An 18,629-nucleotide genomic window follows, 5' to 3' on the forward strand; every position below is an offset into this window, starting at 1 on the left:
ATTGGTAGCTTAGTGACCTAGTCTGTCTACACAAATTGTCTGGGATAAAACTCCGGGTGTTATTGCTTACAGAGTACCTCGTGTGGAAGAATAGGGTTGATACTACAGGTTCTGGCAGAATATTTTCACGCTCTAACTATGAGGACTACATTCTAATACTTTTCACCCTCCCAAGTTCAAACCTATCTGTTCAACTCCATTAACTTTATTTTGGTCTCGGGGAATGACTCAGTGATAATAATAATAATAATAATAATAATAATAATAATAATAATAATAATAATAATAATAATAATAATAATAATGTATCTCATTTCAACCAAGAGCTCCGTAGTATGCAGTGTAATGAAGTAGGATATGCTAGTAGGCCTACAGGCTTTTACTCCCAGCTTTTTAAGTATAGCTAAGATCACAATGTGAAAGAATGTAGGAAAACTGGCGCAGAGCTCTAGACTCACCAAACTGTGTGTTTTATATCAGTCATCCTCTTAATCCGTTTTCTATCAATCTCTACCTCCATAGAAAATAAAGTATATCAAACATAACATAGTCTTGTTACTCGCGAGGAGCACTGTAGGCCTACGTATGTGATTTTGTTATGGATTTCTAAATGAATGGCTGATAAATTATGAACATATTAATACACTAAGATAAGATGATTGCAAAAATACCTAATAGTTTCATGTCATCAGCGGGTAGAGCTTCAATTAATTATTCAACATTAATATTATTAATCCACGTCCTTACGTATCTATTAATGATAGCATTAATGAAATCGAAATTATTTCACTCATAAAGAAAAAAATATCTCATTTAAAAAAAGACTGTAAAAGTCGACACTCACCATTAACCACAAATAGGTTTCAGTTGATTATTTAGTCATCCTTACTCCTTTCTACCTCGATGCAAAATTTCTTCCATTATATTGGTTTCTGATGTTCAGGGCCTATTTTCCCTGCTGGAGCTCTAGGAGTCTAGGGTTTCTAGCACCCTGGTTTTCCAAATAGGGTTGTAGCTTCTCCAATACTAACAATAATAACTTTTGAAGTAGATTTAGACTAGATACGGCACATGTACACGCCAAATTTCTCATCCCCTTTTCTAACAGTCATCAACCCCCTTATTGTCCATTTCTTTTAGCGATGCATATTTGCACCGACTCCCAGCAGTGCCCTTTTAGCTCGGAAAAGTTTCCGGTTCGCTGATTGGTTGGACAAGATCATTCTAACCAATCAGCGATCAGGAAACTTTTCCGAGCTAAAAGGGCACCGCCGCGAGTCTGTGCAAATGTGCATCGCTAAAAGAAATGGACTATAGTTACAATACTAGTGATACCAAATCAATATTTTAATTGATTGCATACAACAGGAGAGTTCGTGTATAACCCGCTTCAATTTATCTATATACAGCGTTTTTTTTTTCTTTTTTATTAAGGCCAGGCTGAAAATTCTATCAACGAGACTAGAACAGCCTTTGGAGGAAAGATAGGACCACTTACTGGCAATACAACTCACCCATGCTAGCCAGTTGACTACTGCTTCACGGCTTCAGACTAGAACAGCCTTAAAGGAAAGATAGGACCACTTACTGGCAAGACAACTCACCCACGATAGCCAGTAGACTACTGCTTCACGGCTTCAGTGCTTAGTCGCGTTCCAGAAAGGTGAAATGAAAACAGACTCTAATTCTATTGTGTATTGACATAACGACGTACGGATTAGAAATATCACAATGTATGAGATTCTATGTATATATAATCAGTTATTCTTGTTTCTCCTCTGCACAAGAATCTGCTTCATTATGTGGAAGGCAGTATTTGATTACACACTTAAACTTAGTTATATAACTTGCGGTTATTATTATTTACAGTTAAAATCATATATACAGTATCTTAATGCATTGAAATCACAGGTCACCTGTAGATTCCGTCTGAAGATTTGAATTTACATATTTCATACACTAGAAATATTTAGGTAATTATAAAATAAACAGCAGTTCCAACCTTGACTACACGAGTCAAATCTCCAGAAAAGACTTTTCTTTCATATACGACCTGCTTTATTTTCTTAAGAGATAGTTTGTCAATGTTTTCATGTAAATACCGAGGGGAAAATTTATTATATATATATATATATATATATATATATATATACTGTATATATATATATATATATATATATATATATATATATATATATATATATATATATATATATATATATACTGTGTATATATATATATATATATATATATATATATATATATATATATATATATATATATATATATATATATATATATACACACACACTCACTACCAGTCAATCTATTCACTTTAGAGCCGTGTAAATTATTGCCTTCACTCACAGATTTCTGAGCAACATTGCTCATTTAGCGAGAAGCACTTTTATTTTGTTTCTTTGAAATATCTGGGTAATATCTCAGGCGCAGCAGTCTCTGTGTAATAGGACATATGTGGGAAAGGCATAATTACTTTAAGACCCTCTTCGAAAAATTTTCAACACCTTTGTTAAGATTTCCTTCATACAGAAACCAAGAAAGCATCTTCAATTTCTTCCTTTTACCAGAATCTTTGCTTGGAATAATATCTTAAATATTTCTGGTAGCACTTTTATTCAGTACCATGTAGAACTCTGAAAAGCCATTTTTCTAGAAAGTTCTTTGAAGGGCATCTTTCCCTAAAATGTCTCCTAGAAACTCTGTAGAGAAGCTTTCCTTAAAAGTCTCCATAAAGATTTTTCATAGACATACCTCTGGAGATCATCTTTGCATCAGAAGTCCCTGAACAGAAGATTTCCTTAAAGATCTCTATAAAGCTTTTTTTTCATAGAAATATCTCTGGAAACTATCATTGCATCTGCAGTCCCTGTACAAAAGCTTTCCTTAAGGATCTCTATAAAGCTTTTTCATAGACAGACTCTGAAAATCATCTTTGCATCTAAAGTCTCTGTACATAAGCTTTCCTTGAAGATATCTATAAAGCTTTTTCATAGACATATCTCTGGAGATCATCTTTGCATCCGAAGTCCCTGAACAGAAGCTTTCCTTAAAGATCTCTATAAAGCTTTTTTTTCATAGAAATATCTCTGGAAACTATCATTGCATCTGCAGTCCCTGTACAAAAGCTTTCCTTAAAGATCTCTATAAAGCTTTTTTTTCATAGAAATATCTCTGGAAACTATCATTGCATCTGCAGTCCCTGTACAAAAGCTTTCCTTAAAGATCTCTATAAAGCTTTTTTTTCATAGAAATATCTCTGGAAACTATCATTGCATCTGCAGTCCCTGTACAAAAGCTTTCCTTAAAGATCTCTATAAAGCTTTTTCATAGACAGATCTCTGGAAATCGCCTTTGCATTTAATTTTGCATCAGAAGTCTGTGAAAGCATCTTTTCTCAGAATTCTGCACCTGAAACTTGTCTTTATAGCTTTCCTCTAGATTCTTCATAAAGGCTTTTCTCAAGATGATTCAGGCAAGCCTTAGCTCTACATAACGCTACAGACAGCAGAGTCCTTATCTCTAGGATCTTTTCCCTTCACTTCCTTCAGCTTTTCATTCATGATCTTGTGCTGCATCTCCTGTTGACGGACGAGCTCTGACCGAAGCTTTTCTATCTCCTGGTTTAGGGCTTCTTCTTTCTCCTGAAAGATGAAAATAACAGGATATAAGGTTAAATTTCCGGTTAGGTTTCTCACTGTGGATATGTTGAAATATATCCTAAAATAGTTTATAAGAGAACTCCTGTGCAATATCACTGCAATTTCAATGATTAATTGTCTATACTTCATTGCATGATAACCTAGCAGTATCAATTATCAATTTTAGTTCCATTTATGATTAGTCTTACACATACAAACAAGAAACATAAAATGATTAAAGGTAGATTTACTGAATGTTTTGTAAAATTTACATGCATTTTGCAAAACCTTACACTATGACTGTTCAATACAACCAATATATCAATAACTTTCACTTATGTGAGATGAAGTTTAACTTCCATGCTTAAAAACAAAATAAAAAATATTATCAGTCATGTCTAAGTCTAAATATAGAATGAGGATTTCACTTACTGGAAAGATATAAATCAAAGTAATATTTGCGTAGATATGTGGCCTTCCACATATAGACTGGAAACATCCCTATCTACCAGTTCTTATGATAAACTATATCTACTCTAACATAACCCTTGTAGAGAATAAACAGAAAATGACTTAAATATGCAGGTCGAAAATGTTCACTGAACTTTATTGAAAAAAATTTTCTTCATTTACACAAAATCCTCAAAAGCGGTACAATAACTTTCCCATTCAATACTAATTAATGTTGCTTCATTTGCATCCATAATCATAATCTAATTACCTAAAGATGGCACCTTTTTCCTACTACTACTACTACTACTAATACTATTATTATTATTATTATTATTATTATTACTAGTGTAAGTGACCCACCTAAATTGACGGCTAAATGTTTCTCACCAGAGTATGACTATTGCTTCTTCCCTACCTGAGGGATGGGGAGAGCTGAGTGTAACCGGGTGGGTATACTGTGTATATATATATATATATATATATATATATATATATATATATATATATATATATATATATATATACAGTATATATATATATATATATATATATATATATATATATATATATATATATATACAGTATATATACACAAAAAAAAATATATATATATATATACAAATATATATATATATATATATATATACAAATATATATATATATATATATATATATATATATATATATATATATATATATATATATAGCTAGATACTTGCTCTATATTATATAGCAGAGATTATTGCATTATCTCTTTAATTCAGTGGACAGAGTCTCAAATCCCCCAAGGAAAAACAGCTAACCATAAAATACCCTCACCAGCGCCATCTTGATAGCTTCGTCCTTCTTCCCGTTTTCCTTAACGACTTTCTCATCTTCTTTCTTCTTCGTGTCGGTGCTCCTGCGTCCTTGGCGAGGAGAAGAGTAAGGGACGAAAGGCGAGCGAGCTGGGTCACGGGATGGCACTGCCAAATAATAAAACCAATCAATAAATGTGGTCTTAAGTGATAGCTGAGATAGATGCTATTTCCTCTCCCAATCCAGCAGTGTTGTTCATTTCTAATTCTCATTGATAGTAATAACATTGTTTTTCATTATATCATTAGGTAAAGTTATTTTTATCAAAACAGGGGAGGAAACATTATTCTTATTAATATATAAAAATGCACTAATTACCATGAAAGTAAGAGAGGGAATATTACTTTTCATTAAAGTAGATAAATAAACTGCCAATCGAAATAGGAGAAAGGAATCATTCTTTATCTACAAAGTAGAAACTTTAAATGACATTTTTCATTAAAATAGAAAAAAATTATACATTGTTTCTCATGAAAATAGGAAAAAAACTCATCATGATTGGTAAAACTACATTATTTCTCTTCAACATAGGTGAATGAAAACCTATTTCTCACTGAATTAATGGAGAAACATTATTTCTTATCAAATCCTGAATAATATCTTTCCACCTTAAAGTAAGAAAGAGATACATTACTTCTCATTAAATTGAGAGATAGAAAATATTGTTTCTCACTAAACAAAAAGCTGAAACTACAGCTACTAGAAGGAAAAACATGACATCCAATAGTGAAATGTTTTCTGCAAAATTCAGATTTTAGTGAAATTCAGATTTTATAGCATTAGAAATGAATAGAATTTTAGCAATTTACAGATTAGCTCTCATGCACGGTATTCTTGACAAATACCAATAGTCAAGATTTTTACATCTACGGTCATTCTACTGCCTCTAAAAGTACCTGAGTGTTTATTATACAGATGCGTGGTGGGGGCTACCGTGCAAACTATGAATTATGTACGCGTGCATATTCAGTGTGTATAGTCTCTTCGGATTTTCGTTAAGGAACTCTTTGTTTTTAGTATTAGATAAAATAAATCTTGGAAGGCAGTATATAATGAATCAACAATCCATATGACTACAGTAGATATTCCCAGAGAATTAAACTAAAGGTTTCACAGAATTCTAACTTCTGGCGCGAGTACCCATAAGGTTTCCCTTTAAGATATCGTATAATAACAGGGGACGCATGCTTGACACGCCACATAGCTATCTGCACCCCTGGTCATAAACGACGTGAGAAGGAATGAGGATGGCGCGCAACGGTGACGTCAACCAAGATGGCAGCCAACATGGCGGCCAACATGGCGACCGGATGTTGACGTCGCCGAGTACCGTAACAGTAACGAAGGAGGAGAATTTAGTAACAGCTCCTTCCATAACTTGCCACACTTCCCCTCGAAGCGTAAACGCTATGTGGGGTGCAGATAGCTATGTGGCATATCAAGCATACGTCCCCTGTTATTATATGATATCCTAAAGGGAAACCTTATGGGTACTTGCACCAGAAGTTAGAATTCTGTGAAACCTTTAGTTTAATTCTCTGGGAATATCTACTATAGTCATATATACCCTTAGGAAGCTACTGAAGGAACCTTCCATCAGGACGACATGGCTTGAGCCCAAAAATATATATATATATATATACAGAAAGTCCTCAACTGACAAACCTAATAGGCTCCAAGAGGGTGTGTGCGAGTTGAATTTTGTTAAATTCTGGCCTAGGGTAGGCTTCACCTAACTTACAGGCCTATGATTTTCAGATGTAAAGGTAAAAAAATAGCCCGGTTTCATATTCCAAATATCATCTTGCTTATTGCATTAAATTATATAATATTGTTTTATTACTGAGTTTCCTTAAGAGATGATTTCAGTTGAATTTGTGTTTGCATATATATATATATATATATATATATATATATATATATATATATATATATATATATACACACATATATATATACAAATATATATACATATATATATATGTGTGTGTGTATATATATAAATATATATATATATATACATATACATATACATATACATACATATATATATATATATATATATATATATATATATATATATATATATATATATATACAGTATATATAAACAGGACCTTTCCAGTCAAATCAGATCTGACCACAAGGATAATTTTCCAACTGGGGTTGTAGGTTACCTTGCAATAATAATAATAATAATAATAATAATAATAATAATAATAATAATAATAATAATAATAATGATAATAAATGCTACCAATTTGTTTTAATGCATGTTAAACTGAAGCTGCATTGTCTTCTCGCTTGAACTTACACAACGCATTGTCTAATGACTGCGCTGTAAATGATGATCTTAATTTTAATCTTATACCATAAACTAAAATCGCTTGATGTTACACACAATTATAGTGGAAACAAAGGCACTCACAAACCATAATGATTACTTAGCCATACTGTACTTGGGCTCATGTTGATGGTATCAGATACAATGTACACTTGAACGGTAGAGATGATGTACTAAAGAACAATATCCAAATTAATCACAGCTGTTGGGAAACAGAAACCTTTGTAGTTAGTGTTAGATTACACCAGGGGTCAGTATTAAGCCCATTTTTATTTGTGCTGGTCTTGGATGTGTTAAGTGAAGATATCAGAAATGTAGAGTTGTGGGAGTTGCTATATGCAGATTATTTGGTAATTACCGCTGAAAAGGAGGAAGACTTACAGAGAAAGGTTGTAGAATGGCAAGATACTTTGGAGAGGGGTGGCTTGAAGGTAAATGTGGATAAAACTGAATCTATGGTGAGTTGCAAGGGAGGTAGGGAAAGATAGCCATACATGAAAGTAGAGACTCGGTTATAAAACAGGTGGAACATTTTAGATTCCTGGGATTTACTATAAGGCTGGAGGGAATATGTGACCCTGAAGTTGAGAATAGGATAAAAGCTGTCTTGGGGAAGTGGAGGGACGTAGCAGGAGTTATATGTGATAAGAAAATGCCAATCAAGCTAAAAGTTAAGATCTATAACATAGTAATGAGACCAGTATTAATGTATGGATAGGAAAAGTGGAGTCTAAGATGAAAAGAAGCAAAGCTCGAGAGAACAGAGATGAAAATGCTGAAGTGGATTAAGGAAATATCACTACTTGAAAGATTGGAAAATAATGAAATAAGAAAAATGGCAGGCGTAGTAAAGATTACAGAGCTGATAAGAATGCCACGCCTGAGATGGTGTGGGCACGTATTGAAGATGGATGGTGGGGAGGGAGTGAGGAGGGCTTGGGAGGAGCCTGTTGGGGGGTGAAGATCAAGAGGGAGACAGAGAACTGGATGGCGAGATAAAGTGAAGGGTGATATGAAGAGAAGAGGTTTGGTGGAAGAGAATGCTTCTGATAGAAGGCATTGAAGAGGGCGCTTCAAGCAATCGACCACTTAATGCAGTGATAACGGTGGGAAAGAAGAAGATATATTGTACAATTGAAGAGACTATACAACGAAGGTCGGGCAAATGCTGCTCAGGAGACTATAGCCATAAAAAGAGGATCTGGATGTCATTCTACCTTGACGTTCGCCGTAGATGTTGTTGATATGATTATAATGGTCGTTGTTGTTCGGGCTCTTACTAAATCGAGGTTTACCATTAATGTTAGGGTCGTTGTTCTTCTGGGGTGGTGATGGTGGGCGGGAAGGCGGCTTACTGAAGGGTTTCCGCTTCTTTTTCTTCTTCTTCTTCTTCTTTTCAGCTTTCCCTCCGATGTAGATGGCGTTCGCTTCGTCGAGTTCCGCCTTCAGCCAATCGGGAACCTGAAAGTAATTTTGAAATCACTAAAATTATGAAGTATTTGAAGTTCATTATATCTGGAAAGATGTCAAAACATCAAGAATGTTCAAGGCATCCATTTACTTTCCGCTGAGTTAAAGAACTAGGATGATTCCTACATTTGACCTCCAAAGTGAATTAATGGCATAACGATGTATAGAACACTAAATAACAGGTTAATGAAAAGGCACGAGGCTTAAACCGAACTATTTCTAGTTTAAGTTGAGACTTTGACTGAAATACTGTTAGTTTCATGTTGAGGGGATTTTGACAGCAATAAATGACATGAGGGCACAAAAAAACTGAAATCAGTGACAGTCTTCATTAAACGAACCTGTTTTTCAGACAGTAACACTTAAGTTGATTTAAGGAACAAAGAGGAAGGTTGACGCTTCTAATATAAATACTGAGCGAGACTTTTAAATTCCCGTCTCTACCCTTTAAACCCCTCCTCTCCGAATTCCTTCTAAAATTGCAAATGATTCGGGAGTGCAACTACAGGACTACTCACTGGCCCCATGCTGTCCTCTAGAACATCCTCGTCATCATCCTCATCCTCATTGTCATCAACATTCTGGTTATCGGGTTTGGCCTTTTTATCATCTTTCTTATTCTTCGAATTATCTTCTTTCTTATTGCCGCTTCCTTTGTCTTCTGCGATGCCAGATGCCTCCTCGAAACCAGCCGGTGTTGAAGGAGTATTCCTGGTTGGGAGATGAAATGTGAAGGGAGAGAATTTGAAGATTACTGGTGTCAAGCTTGATAAGTGTTAGAATGACTGTACTGTAGTTTTTTCATGCATTCCTTCAGACAACAGTATCTGTGTTCTTTTGTGTTTTATTCAACTAATTCTCTTGATAAATTTTACTGCACATAAATCTCAATATGTCTACAGTATATATATATTCCTGCAAATGTATATATTAGTTATCATATAACATACTGACATTGACAAATCAGGAACCATAACAGTCACCATATCTGTGTGGGACAAAAGAATACCAGCCTTTAGACTCACCTACCAAACCTTGGTATAGGCACCGTTGTATCAACCACAAGAAAAATGCTTTGGTTTTGACAGTGGAGGCCAGCTAAGTTGACTGTCTCTCCCTTGGCAATTTGTGCCGGTGACGCATATAAACTGGAAATTAAAATGATAAATAGGGCCTCTAGTCTTAACATATTTATAAAAACAGTGAATAGCTGAAATATATTATGAATTGCCATTCTACATGATATGATATGCTGTCAGGCTGAGAGCAAGAGAACAAAACAAAGGATATCCAGAAATTTAGTTGAAAGATAAAATACAGTCAGCCCTCCATATTCACGTGTTTCATCTTCACAGATTCGAATATTCGTGATATAGAGAACCATCTATCCTAATAAATAAAAAATCACATATTCGCAGTTTCGCAATAAGTACTCTTGCAGCCCGATAACTTCAAACCGACTGTGCTCCTTTACACCTGGCATGCTTCATGCTATATCCCTCTCCACACAGCACAACACAACATCTCATGCTCACTCGGTCTCAGTCTTGCATTGTTTCTCCTTGCATGTGCATCTCCAGCTTCAGTCCATTTTGTGCAGAATCATGTTGTGATGAAAAAAAAGTTATGTAAAAACCTTGTACATATCAAGTGTGTCTATAGGGATTTTAGCATGAAATGTGATAGATACATTATGCTACCCAACGTGCCAAACAGTCAACGGCTAGAGAGTTGCATCATGCGTCACACCTACTGAGAACTTTGTATGTAAACAGTTAGTGTTGTTATAATGATACTTTTTTTATAATTTTTAATGTGTTAGTGAATTTATTGTGTTTTAGTATTATTGTTATATAAACTACTGTATACAACACACCATACTTTATAGTAGTAATGTAGATATAAGCTACGCGTACTATGAGTTTGAATGGTGTGAGTCAACCTGCCGAAAACAGCAAACACGAGTATTATCTAAGCTAATCAAGCTGTACTGTAGTGATAGTACTGTACATATTTACAGTAATATACACTATAATATCAGCTAGTGTTATATTAGATAGTAATAAAATTGTTTTGTTGTTACAATATATTATTCACATATAAGTGTAGGGATGACTTATGTTGTGTACCATAGTCTTACGGCGTACAGGTACTATACACTTACTAAAATGTTTAATTCATTAACACAAGACTTACACTATGATATAAACCAAGTGAAAGCAATATTGGACAGTACAGTGGGTTATTTAGTGTGCTAGTCAACTGCTCATAGGCAGTGGGCAGTGAGTTGTTAGGTTAGGAGTTAACCCACTATAGGGCAGCAAGTATTCGCCGATTCTTGCTTTTTGTGGGTGTGTCTGTTACCTAAACTCCGCAAATAAGCAGGGCTGACTGTAACTTTTATTCACGTTAGTAGTCCAGAAAACGTCTACCTCTTTATTTTTCTGAAAGGAAACCTGGATAAAACAACGTTGCACATCAAAACAGCATTAATGTATACCCGAAGATTAATTGAATAAAGTAGAAAAAATCTATATTTACACTAAAATAAGAAATTAACTTGGTTACAGATAAGTTATTTTATACATACATACATATACCAAGGCACTTCCCACAATTTTGGGGGGTAGCCGACATCAACAAATGAAACAAAAACAAAAAGGGGACCTCTACTCTCTACGTTCCTCCCAGCCTAATAAGGGACTCAAGTGAGTTCAGCTGGTACTGCTAGGGTGCCACAGCCCACCCTCCCCCGTTATCCACCACAGATGAAGCTTCATAATGCTGAATCCCCTACTGCTGCTACCTCCGCGGTCATCTAAGGCATCGGAGGCAGCAGCAGGAGTTATTTTATGTAGCAGTAAAAAAAACTGCTTACAAAATAATAAGAATTGCAGAGTAATCTTTAGACTTCGGATACAAAACAGGAGGAAAAGACAGAGTGGGGAGCAAGAGAAGTTCTGCAACTTACGCCAGAATCTCCTTTGGCTGAAGCAAGACATCGCGCATGTTGATGCTTCTTTGATGCCTTTGGGCTTCGTCCGCTGCTTGCTTTTGACCATCTTGAGAACTGCCGCTGCTTACGTTACTGTTACGCCGACTGTCTTCTAAAAATTAAGGGAAGAGGAGAAATTGTCACAAATAAGGAAGGTGAGATATTGTTTTCAATTGTTTTCAAGGTGTATATTTTATTTGTAGAAAATAAAAATGTAAAACATTTTTCCTTAAAGAAAAGTGAGCGACTTTGAAGGGGATGAAATCAGTTAGAATTATAGTAGAAAGAACCATGTTGAATTTTCAAATAGACCAATTAACAAGGAAACCAAAGAGGTACTAAATGATAAACAATTATACTGAATGAATATATATATATATATATATATATATATATATATATATATATATATATATATATATATATATATATATATATGTGTGTGTGTGTGTGTGTGTGTGTGTGTGTGTGTGTTTGTTTGTGTGTGTGTGTGTAGAGAGAGAGAGAGAGAGAGAGAGAGAGAGAGAGAGAGAGAGAGAGAGAGAGAGAGAGAGAGAGAGATTGATTGATTGTAGAGAGAGAGAGAGAGAGAGAGAGAGAGAGAGAGAATGCATATTGAATATACAAACACTATAATAAAGTTAGCATATTTAACAGAATTTTCACTCATTAACATGCTTACCTCCAAATTGGAATTCTGGGTCCTTGTTTTGAAGCACAGCAGCTGATCCAAGGACACTCCGTTGGCCCCAAGTATTCGTAAACCCGTCCTGGAATTTTTTCATTTCTGTTAGATAATCACACACACACACACACACACACATATATATATATATATATATATATACATTTGAATATATATGTATATATATATATATATATATATATATATATATATATATATATACACACATTTAAACATATATATGTATATATATATTTAAATATATATATATATATATATATATATATATATATATATATATATATATATATATATATATATATATATATATATATATATATATATATACATTTAAACATATATATGTATATATATATATATATATATATATATATATATATATATATATATACATTTAAATATATATATACATTTAAATATATATATATATATATATATATATATATATATATATATATATATATATATATATATTGACACGGGTACACCGTATTAATTGGATAAGGATATGTCTGAGGCCTTTGTCCTGCAGTGGACTAGCAACGGCTGATGATAATGTAGACGTCGATTATGACTGGATCATAAACTAAACAGAAACATGAATAGAAATCGGATAAGATAAGTTGAGAAGACTTTATCCATGAAACAATAATTTGCGTAAAAGTCTTATTGTTTTACCTGGTTATTAGGCCTAGCTATAGGACTGACGGCCCTGGTTTGCCTAAAAGTCTTATTGTTTTACCTGGGTATTAGGCCTAGTCATAGGACTGACGGCCCTGGTTTGCCTAAAAGTCTTATTGTTTTACCTGGGTATTAGGCCTAGTCATAGGACTGACGGCCCTGGTTTGCCTAAAAGTCTTATTGTTTTACCTGGGTATTAGGCCTAGCTATAGGACTGACGGCCCTGGTTTGCCTAAAAGTCTTATTGTTTTACCTGGGTATTAGGCCTAGCTATAGGACTGACGGCCCTGGTTTGCCTAAAAGTCTTATTGTTTTACCTGGGTATTAGGCCTAGTCATAGGACTGACGGCCCTGGTTTGCCTAAAAGTCTTATTGTTTTGGGTATTAGGCCTAGTCATAGGACTGACGGCCCTGGTTTGCCTAAAAGTCTTATTGTTTTACCTGGGTATTAGGCCTAGTCATTGGACTGACGGCAATGGTTTGCCTAAAAGTCTTATTGTTTTACCTGGGTATTAGGCCTAGTCATAGGACTGACTGCCCTGGTGCCCCACAGGTACAGAGCATTCTCCAGAGTGCCAGCAACGGTGAACGTCGACCCACACTGAACCATCTGGAAATACAAAGAAGGATCATCACCTGAGTTATCATTGACCAAAAACATTCAAGTTAAATCCTGTTGATCTCAAATCAGGGTAATAATACTCTGATCTAGAGAAAAAAAATATGCAATTAGATCTGAAAGCTAGAAGACTAAGGATAACTACCACTGCCTACAGCATTAACTTCTCGATTCTGAAAATCAATGTTCTCGAGTTCTGAATTCTTTATCCTATCTTCACTGAAATGGATTTGTTTTAATGGATATATCCAAGTTCAAATTCCTTATTCATGAATATGTTTTTAATGTTTTTAAAGTATCTCATTTTAATTTTCATTACTTCATATATAGTTTATTTATCTCCTTATTTCCTTTCCTCGCTGGGCTATTTTTCCCTGTTGGAGCCCTTAGGCTTATAGCATCTTGCTTTTCCAACTAGGGTTGTAGCTTAGCTTGTAATAATGATAATAATATGAATGGGCTCTAACTTCTAATTAAGATATCTGAAAGCAAAGGTAGGTAAAAGAATGTTTTTGAAAGCCTTTTGGCAAAACGTTTAAATAGGTGTGCGTAATTTGCAGTTTGGACTTCGCAAAGGCCTTGGAGCATGTGATGCCCCTCTTACAGTTGCCAATAATTTACAAAAAATCCCTTGCTTGAGGTCTGCGTATGATTGGCCTTGATTCTAAGGCTGTCTTTGATCGTTCGTGTTAATCATGAGACCATTGTTTTCAAACTTAAACAGCTGAGACTAAGTGGATCTTTTTTATTTCAAGTAACAGATTGCAAAGGGTAATTGTTGACAGGCACCATAATGACTATTGGAATGTTATATCTGGTGTTCTTAAGGGTAGTATGCTGGGCATATTTCTCTTCATACTATACATGCTATCTGGTTTAACCTGGAAAATAAATTTGTTATATATGCAGATAATGCTACTCTCTTTACATCAATTCTATCTACTGAATATAGACCTGTTGTTGCTCAATCTAGATAAGATTAAAGCATGGTGCAAATTATGGGGTATGATGTTGAACACTAACTATACTCAAAGTATGACTTTATGTAGGTCATAAGGCTCAATAGTAAACAGCATTCTAGAGTTTTATTCCACCTGTGACCAGATTGTGGAATGGTCTTCCTAATCTGGTTGCTGAATCGGTAGAATATCAGTAGTTCAAATGCATTTCTGTTAAACAAGTTGACCTACGTCTCGTTCTATGATTTAGATATAACTAATTTATTAAATTTGTTAGTGATCTAAAATATTCTATATTTTTTACACATCCCATGTATTATTTATTCGTTGTTTCTCTCATTTCCTTTCCGCATTGAGCTACTATCCCTGTTAGAGCCCTCGGGCTTGTAGCATCTTGCTTTTCTGACTATAGTCAATTTCTTTTAGTGATGCAGATTTGCACCGACTCGCAGCGGTGCCCTTTTAGCTCGGAAAATTTTCCTGATCGCTGATTGGTTAAAATTATCAAGTCCAACCAATCAGCGATCAGGAAACTTTTCCGAGCTAAAAGGGCACCGCTGCGAGTCGGTGCAAATCTGCATCGCTAAATGAAACTGACTATAGGGTTGTGGCATAGCTAATGATAATAATGATAAAAATAAAGAGATGGAGCTGTTGGTAGACATGCTTCATAATAGTTGTAGTTTTAGTATTAATATTATATAAAAAAAAACTCACTGTCACTATCCTGTTGGCCATACTTCTGACGAGAACGTGGTTATTGACCGATCGACAGTTTCCCTTCCCTAGCTGCCCTTCACAGTTCCGGCCGAAAGTCAGAATCTGCAATGGAAGAAGGACCAACTTATTTCTTTACTTTCTCTTCATGTCATTCAAATTTCACTTAAACGTATAACAAAACACACCGGAATTGGACACAACTTTAAAATCATTATCTCAAATCGTACAAATATTCACATAAAATCAGATCAAGCCCTTAGTTTGGGAAGTTATGTTCTACAGAACTGAATGCACATGTGTGAACAAAGTGGAAGAAAGGAATATAAGTTTCCATTATTGAATTGTCAAATATCAAAGATGGAAAGAAAATAATGTATGATGGAGTAAAAGAAATGGAAAATAGAGGATTGAAGATCAGCAGGAAAAAGACAAGAGTATTTGAGATTGAAAATGGGGAGAATGGGGAAGTTAGTTTACAAGGAGAGAGGTTGAAAAGAGTTGAAAATTTCAAGTACTCAGGATCAACAGTTGCAGAGGATGGTGATCTGGGGGCAGAAATAAACCACAGAACACAAGCAGGATGGAAGAATTGGAAAAAAGTGTGGAGTACTATGCGACAAGAAAATAGGGGTTAAGTTGAAAGGTAAAGTATACAGGACAGTTGTGAGACCGGCAATGATGTATGGAGCGGAGACGTGGGAAATAAAGAAGACAGAAGAGAAGAAGCTGGATGTGGCAGAGATGAGAATGCTGAGATGGATGTGTGGGGTGACAAGAAGAGATAAGATACGGAATGAGGTAATTAGGGGTACCACAGGGGTTAGAGAGCTATCAGATAAGATCCAAGAAAGTAGACTGAGGTGGTATGATCATGTCATGAGAAGAGATGAATAGTATATTGGGAGGAGAGTGATGGAAATGGAGGAACAGGGAACGAGAAGGAGAGGGAGACCAAAGCGAAGGTAGATGGACTGTATCAAGGATGACCTTCGATCAAAGGGATTAACCGGTGATGAAGTGTGGGACAGAGGTAGATAGAGAACGCTGGCCAGAAACATCGACCCCACATACAAGCGTGAAAAGATGCAGACATAGAAGATTTGACCCACTTATTTGCTTACTTGTTTTAGTTTCGGTTACATTTTCTATTAATTTTTTGACTTATTTATTTGTTTTACTTACCCACATCTGGTTACGTGCTTTTGTTTCAGTTATTCTTTCTTTCATTAATGTTTACTTATTCATTTGTTTTACTTGCCTGACCAGTTTCTGTTAGGACAGCCGTGTGAGACGGACCCATGGCCACATCCACGACGCGGCATCCGATGCTTCGAACTCGAGTGGCCACGACAGCTTTGTCGATCTCCTAAAGGGGTAAAAGGTTATAAAAATAAGCTTCAGATCCATTCTCTCTCTCTCTCTCTCTCTCTCTCTCTCTCTCTCTCTCTCTCTCTCTCTCTCTCTCTCTCTCTCTCTCTCTCTCTCTTTCTGCGTTAAAGATCCGTTATTACAAGGTTCTCTTTTTATTTTTCTCATTGCCATTCATTAGCATTCTTTAGTCTTTCATCCAAACTCCAGATGTAAGGAATTAACATGCTTACATGCAAATGGATATACGTATGTGTAGTTTTTCAACATTAAGCCGTTTCCTGTAAATGACAATTCACGACCACATTCATCCTTCAACTACTGAATCATGGATGACCTTTTGGAGCAGGAAAAAAAAAACAACTAAAAAACTTCCTAATATAACCCTCTTCATATACCTACACACAATCTTCCCAACCGTTATCCCTACATTAAGGCGTCGGTTGCCTAATGTACCCTCTCCAATGCCTTTGATCAAATGCATCCTCTTCCACCAAACCTTTTATCTCCATATCACCATATATCTACACAATGACCCACATAGACTATTCGACATCAGTGTGAATCATGCAATAGGAGGAAGAATGTTTAGTTATGCTGCACCGAGACTCTTCAACGACCTTCCACTTGATGTCAAGAATAGCGAAAATGTGGCAGCTTTCAAGAAAAACCTTAAGACTTATCTTTTTAGAAAGTGTTATAATAGTGACCTGAAAACTATTAAGCCTGAATACAAATGCTAACGAAATAACTGATAAGATACAGAGAAAAATATTAACTGGAAAGAAATTATTTTCACACACCAAGGCCCGCCTGAACAGACTTTAGTGTCTGATGGAGGGCGAGAAATAAACCCGTAAAAGTAAAAGTAAGTAAGCAATGTTCATATGTTAATTGTCTGCATTACTCGAGATTCACCTTGAAATTTATACCGAAGAGTCCACCACCTTCGTTAAGTCCAAGCTTATTCCTGGTGTTCCTTCCACAAGCCAGCATGGCACCTTGGTCGGTTATGAGAATGGTTCCATCTCCTCCACATTTGACGTTCGTCACGAACACGTCTTCGGGAATCTCTACCTCTGTCGGTAGACATCTGTAGTAGAAGCAGAGAATATTCATGAGGAACACGCTTGGCGGGCTTACAAGGCAAGCTTTCAGTGACAACCAGAAAAGAAAATAAATAACCACTAGAAATAGCAAAGAACTGAATATACATAACAATAACATGCCGGGAAAACTAAGATAGTGCTGCTTTATAATTAAAAGCAGAGCATAGCCCTCATTTGAACCTTTGAACATTGGAATCAGTACTATTATCATTAAATCCTTTCCATACCCAACAGTAATAAAATAATTTGCTTTATCTTCCATCCTTTTCTATGGGCCATAGCATAAGTGAATGAATAGATACAAATATCCTTCTTAAGAACTTACACATCTTCCTCTTGCCCGGAGCCCAATCTTCCCCCCTCCCCCCTGCCCCAGGTGTAGACATCTCCTTCCTCTCCTCCAACAACCACGACATGCTGGCTGCCACAACTGATGGCTCCAACGTCGACGCTCAGAAGTCGTTCTGGAAATTAACAAAAATACATACATACACATACATACATATACCAAGGCACTTCCCCCAATTTTGGGGGGTAGCCGACATCAACAAATAACACAAAACAAAAAAGGGGACCTCTACTCTCTACGTTCCTCCAGCCTAACAAAAATTGAAACAGAAAAATTATTTCCGTCGCAATATAGATGAACAACGGTTACTATCTTAGTGCCCTACATGCAGTGTAGTTC

General features: G+C 35.5%; 1 protein-coding gene across 1 annotated transcript in view; it reads right to left on the reverse strand.

Moving 5' to 3' along the window:
- Positions 1-3,270: 3,270 nt before the first annotated feature.
- Positions 3,271-18,629, reverse strand: part of LOC137624753 (serine/threonine-protein kinase Nek8-like) — a 35,985-nt gene continuing 20,626 nt past the window's right edge. Inside the window, 12 exon segments of the mRNA XM_068355704.1 lie at positions 3,271-3,662; positions 4,932-5,077; positions 8,532-8,775; positions 9,303-9,495; positions 9,810-9,932; positions 11,756-11,891; positions 12,462-12,549; positions 13,672-13,776; positions 15,462-15,566; positions 16,723-16,830; positions 17,751-17,925; positions 18,267-18,405. Of these exon segments, the coding sequence (XP_068211805.1) occupies positions 3,507-3,662; positions 4,932-5,077; positions 8,532-8,775; positions 9,303-9,495; positions 9,810-9,932; positions 11,756-11,891; positions 12,462-12,549; positions 13,672-13,776; positions 15,462-15,566; positions 16,723-16,830; positions 17,751-17,925; positions 18,267-18,405 (1,718 nt within the window). The 3' untranslated portion in view covers positions 3,271-3,506.

Source organism: Palaemon carinicauda, chromosome 31, assembly GCF_036898095.1.
Source record: "Palaemon carinicauda isolate YSFRI2023 chromosome 31, ASM3689809v2, whole genome shotgun sequence".
Classification (NCBI taxonomy): Eukaryota; Metazoa; Arthropoda; class Malacostraca; order Decapoda; family Palaemonidae; genus Palaemon; species Palaemon carinicauda.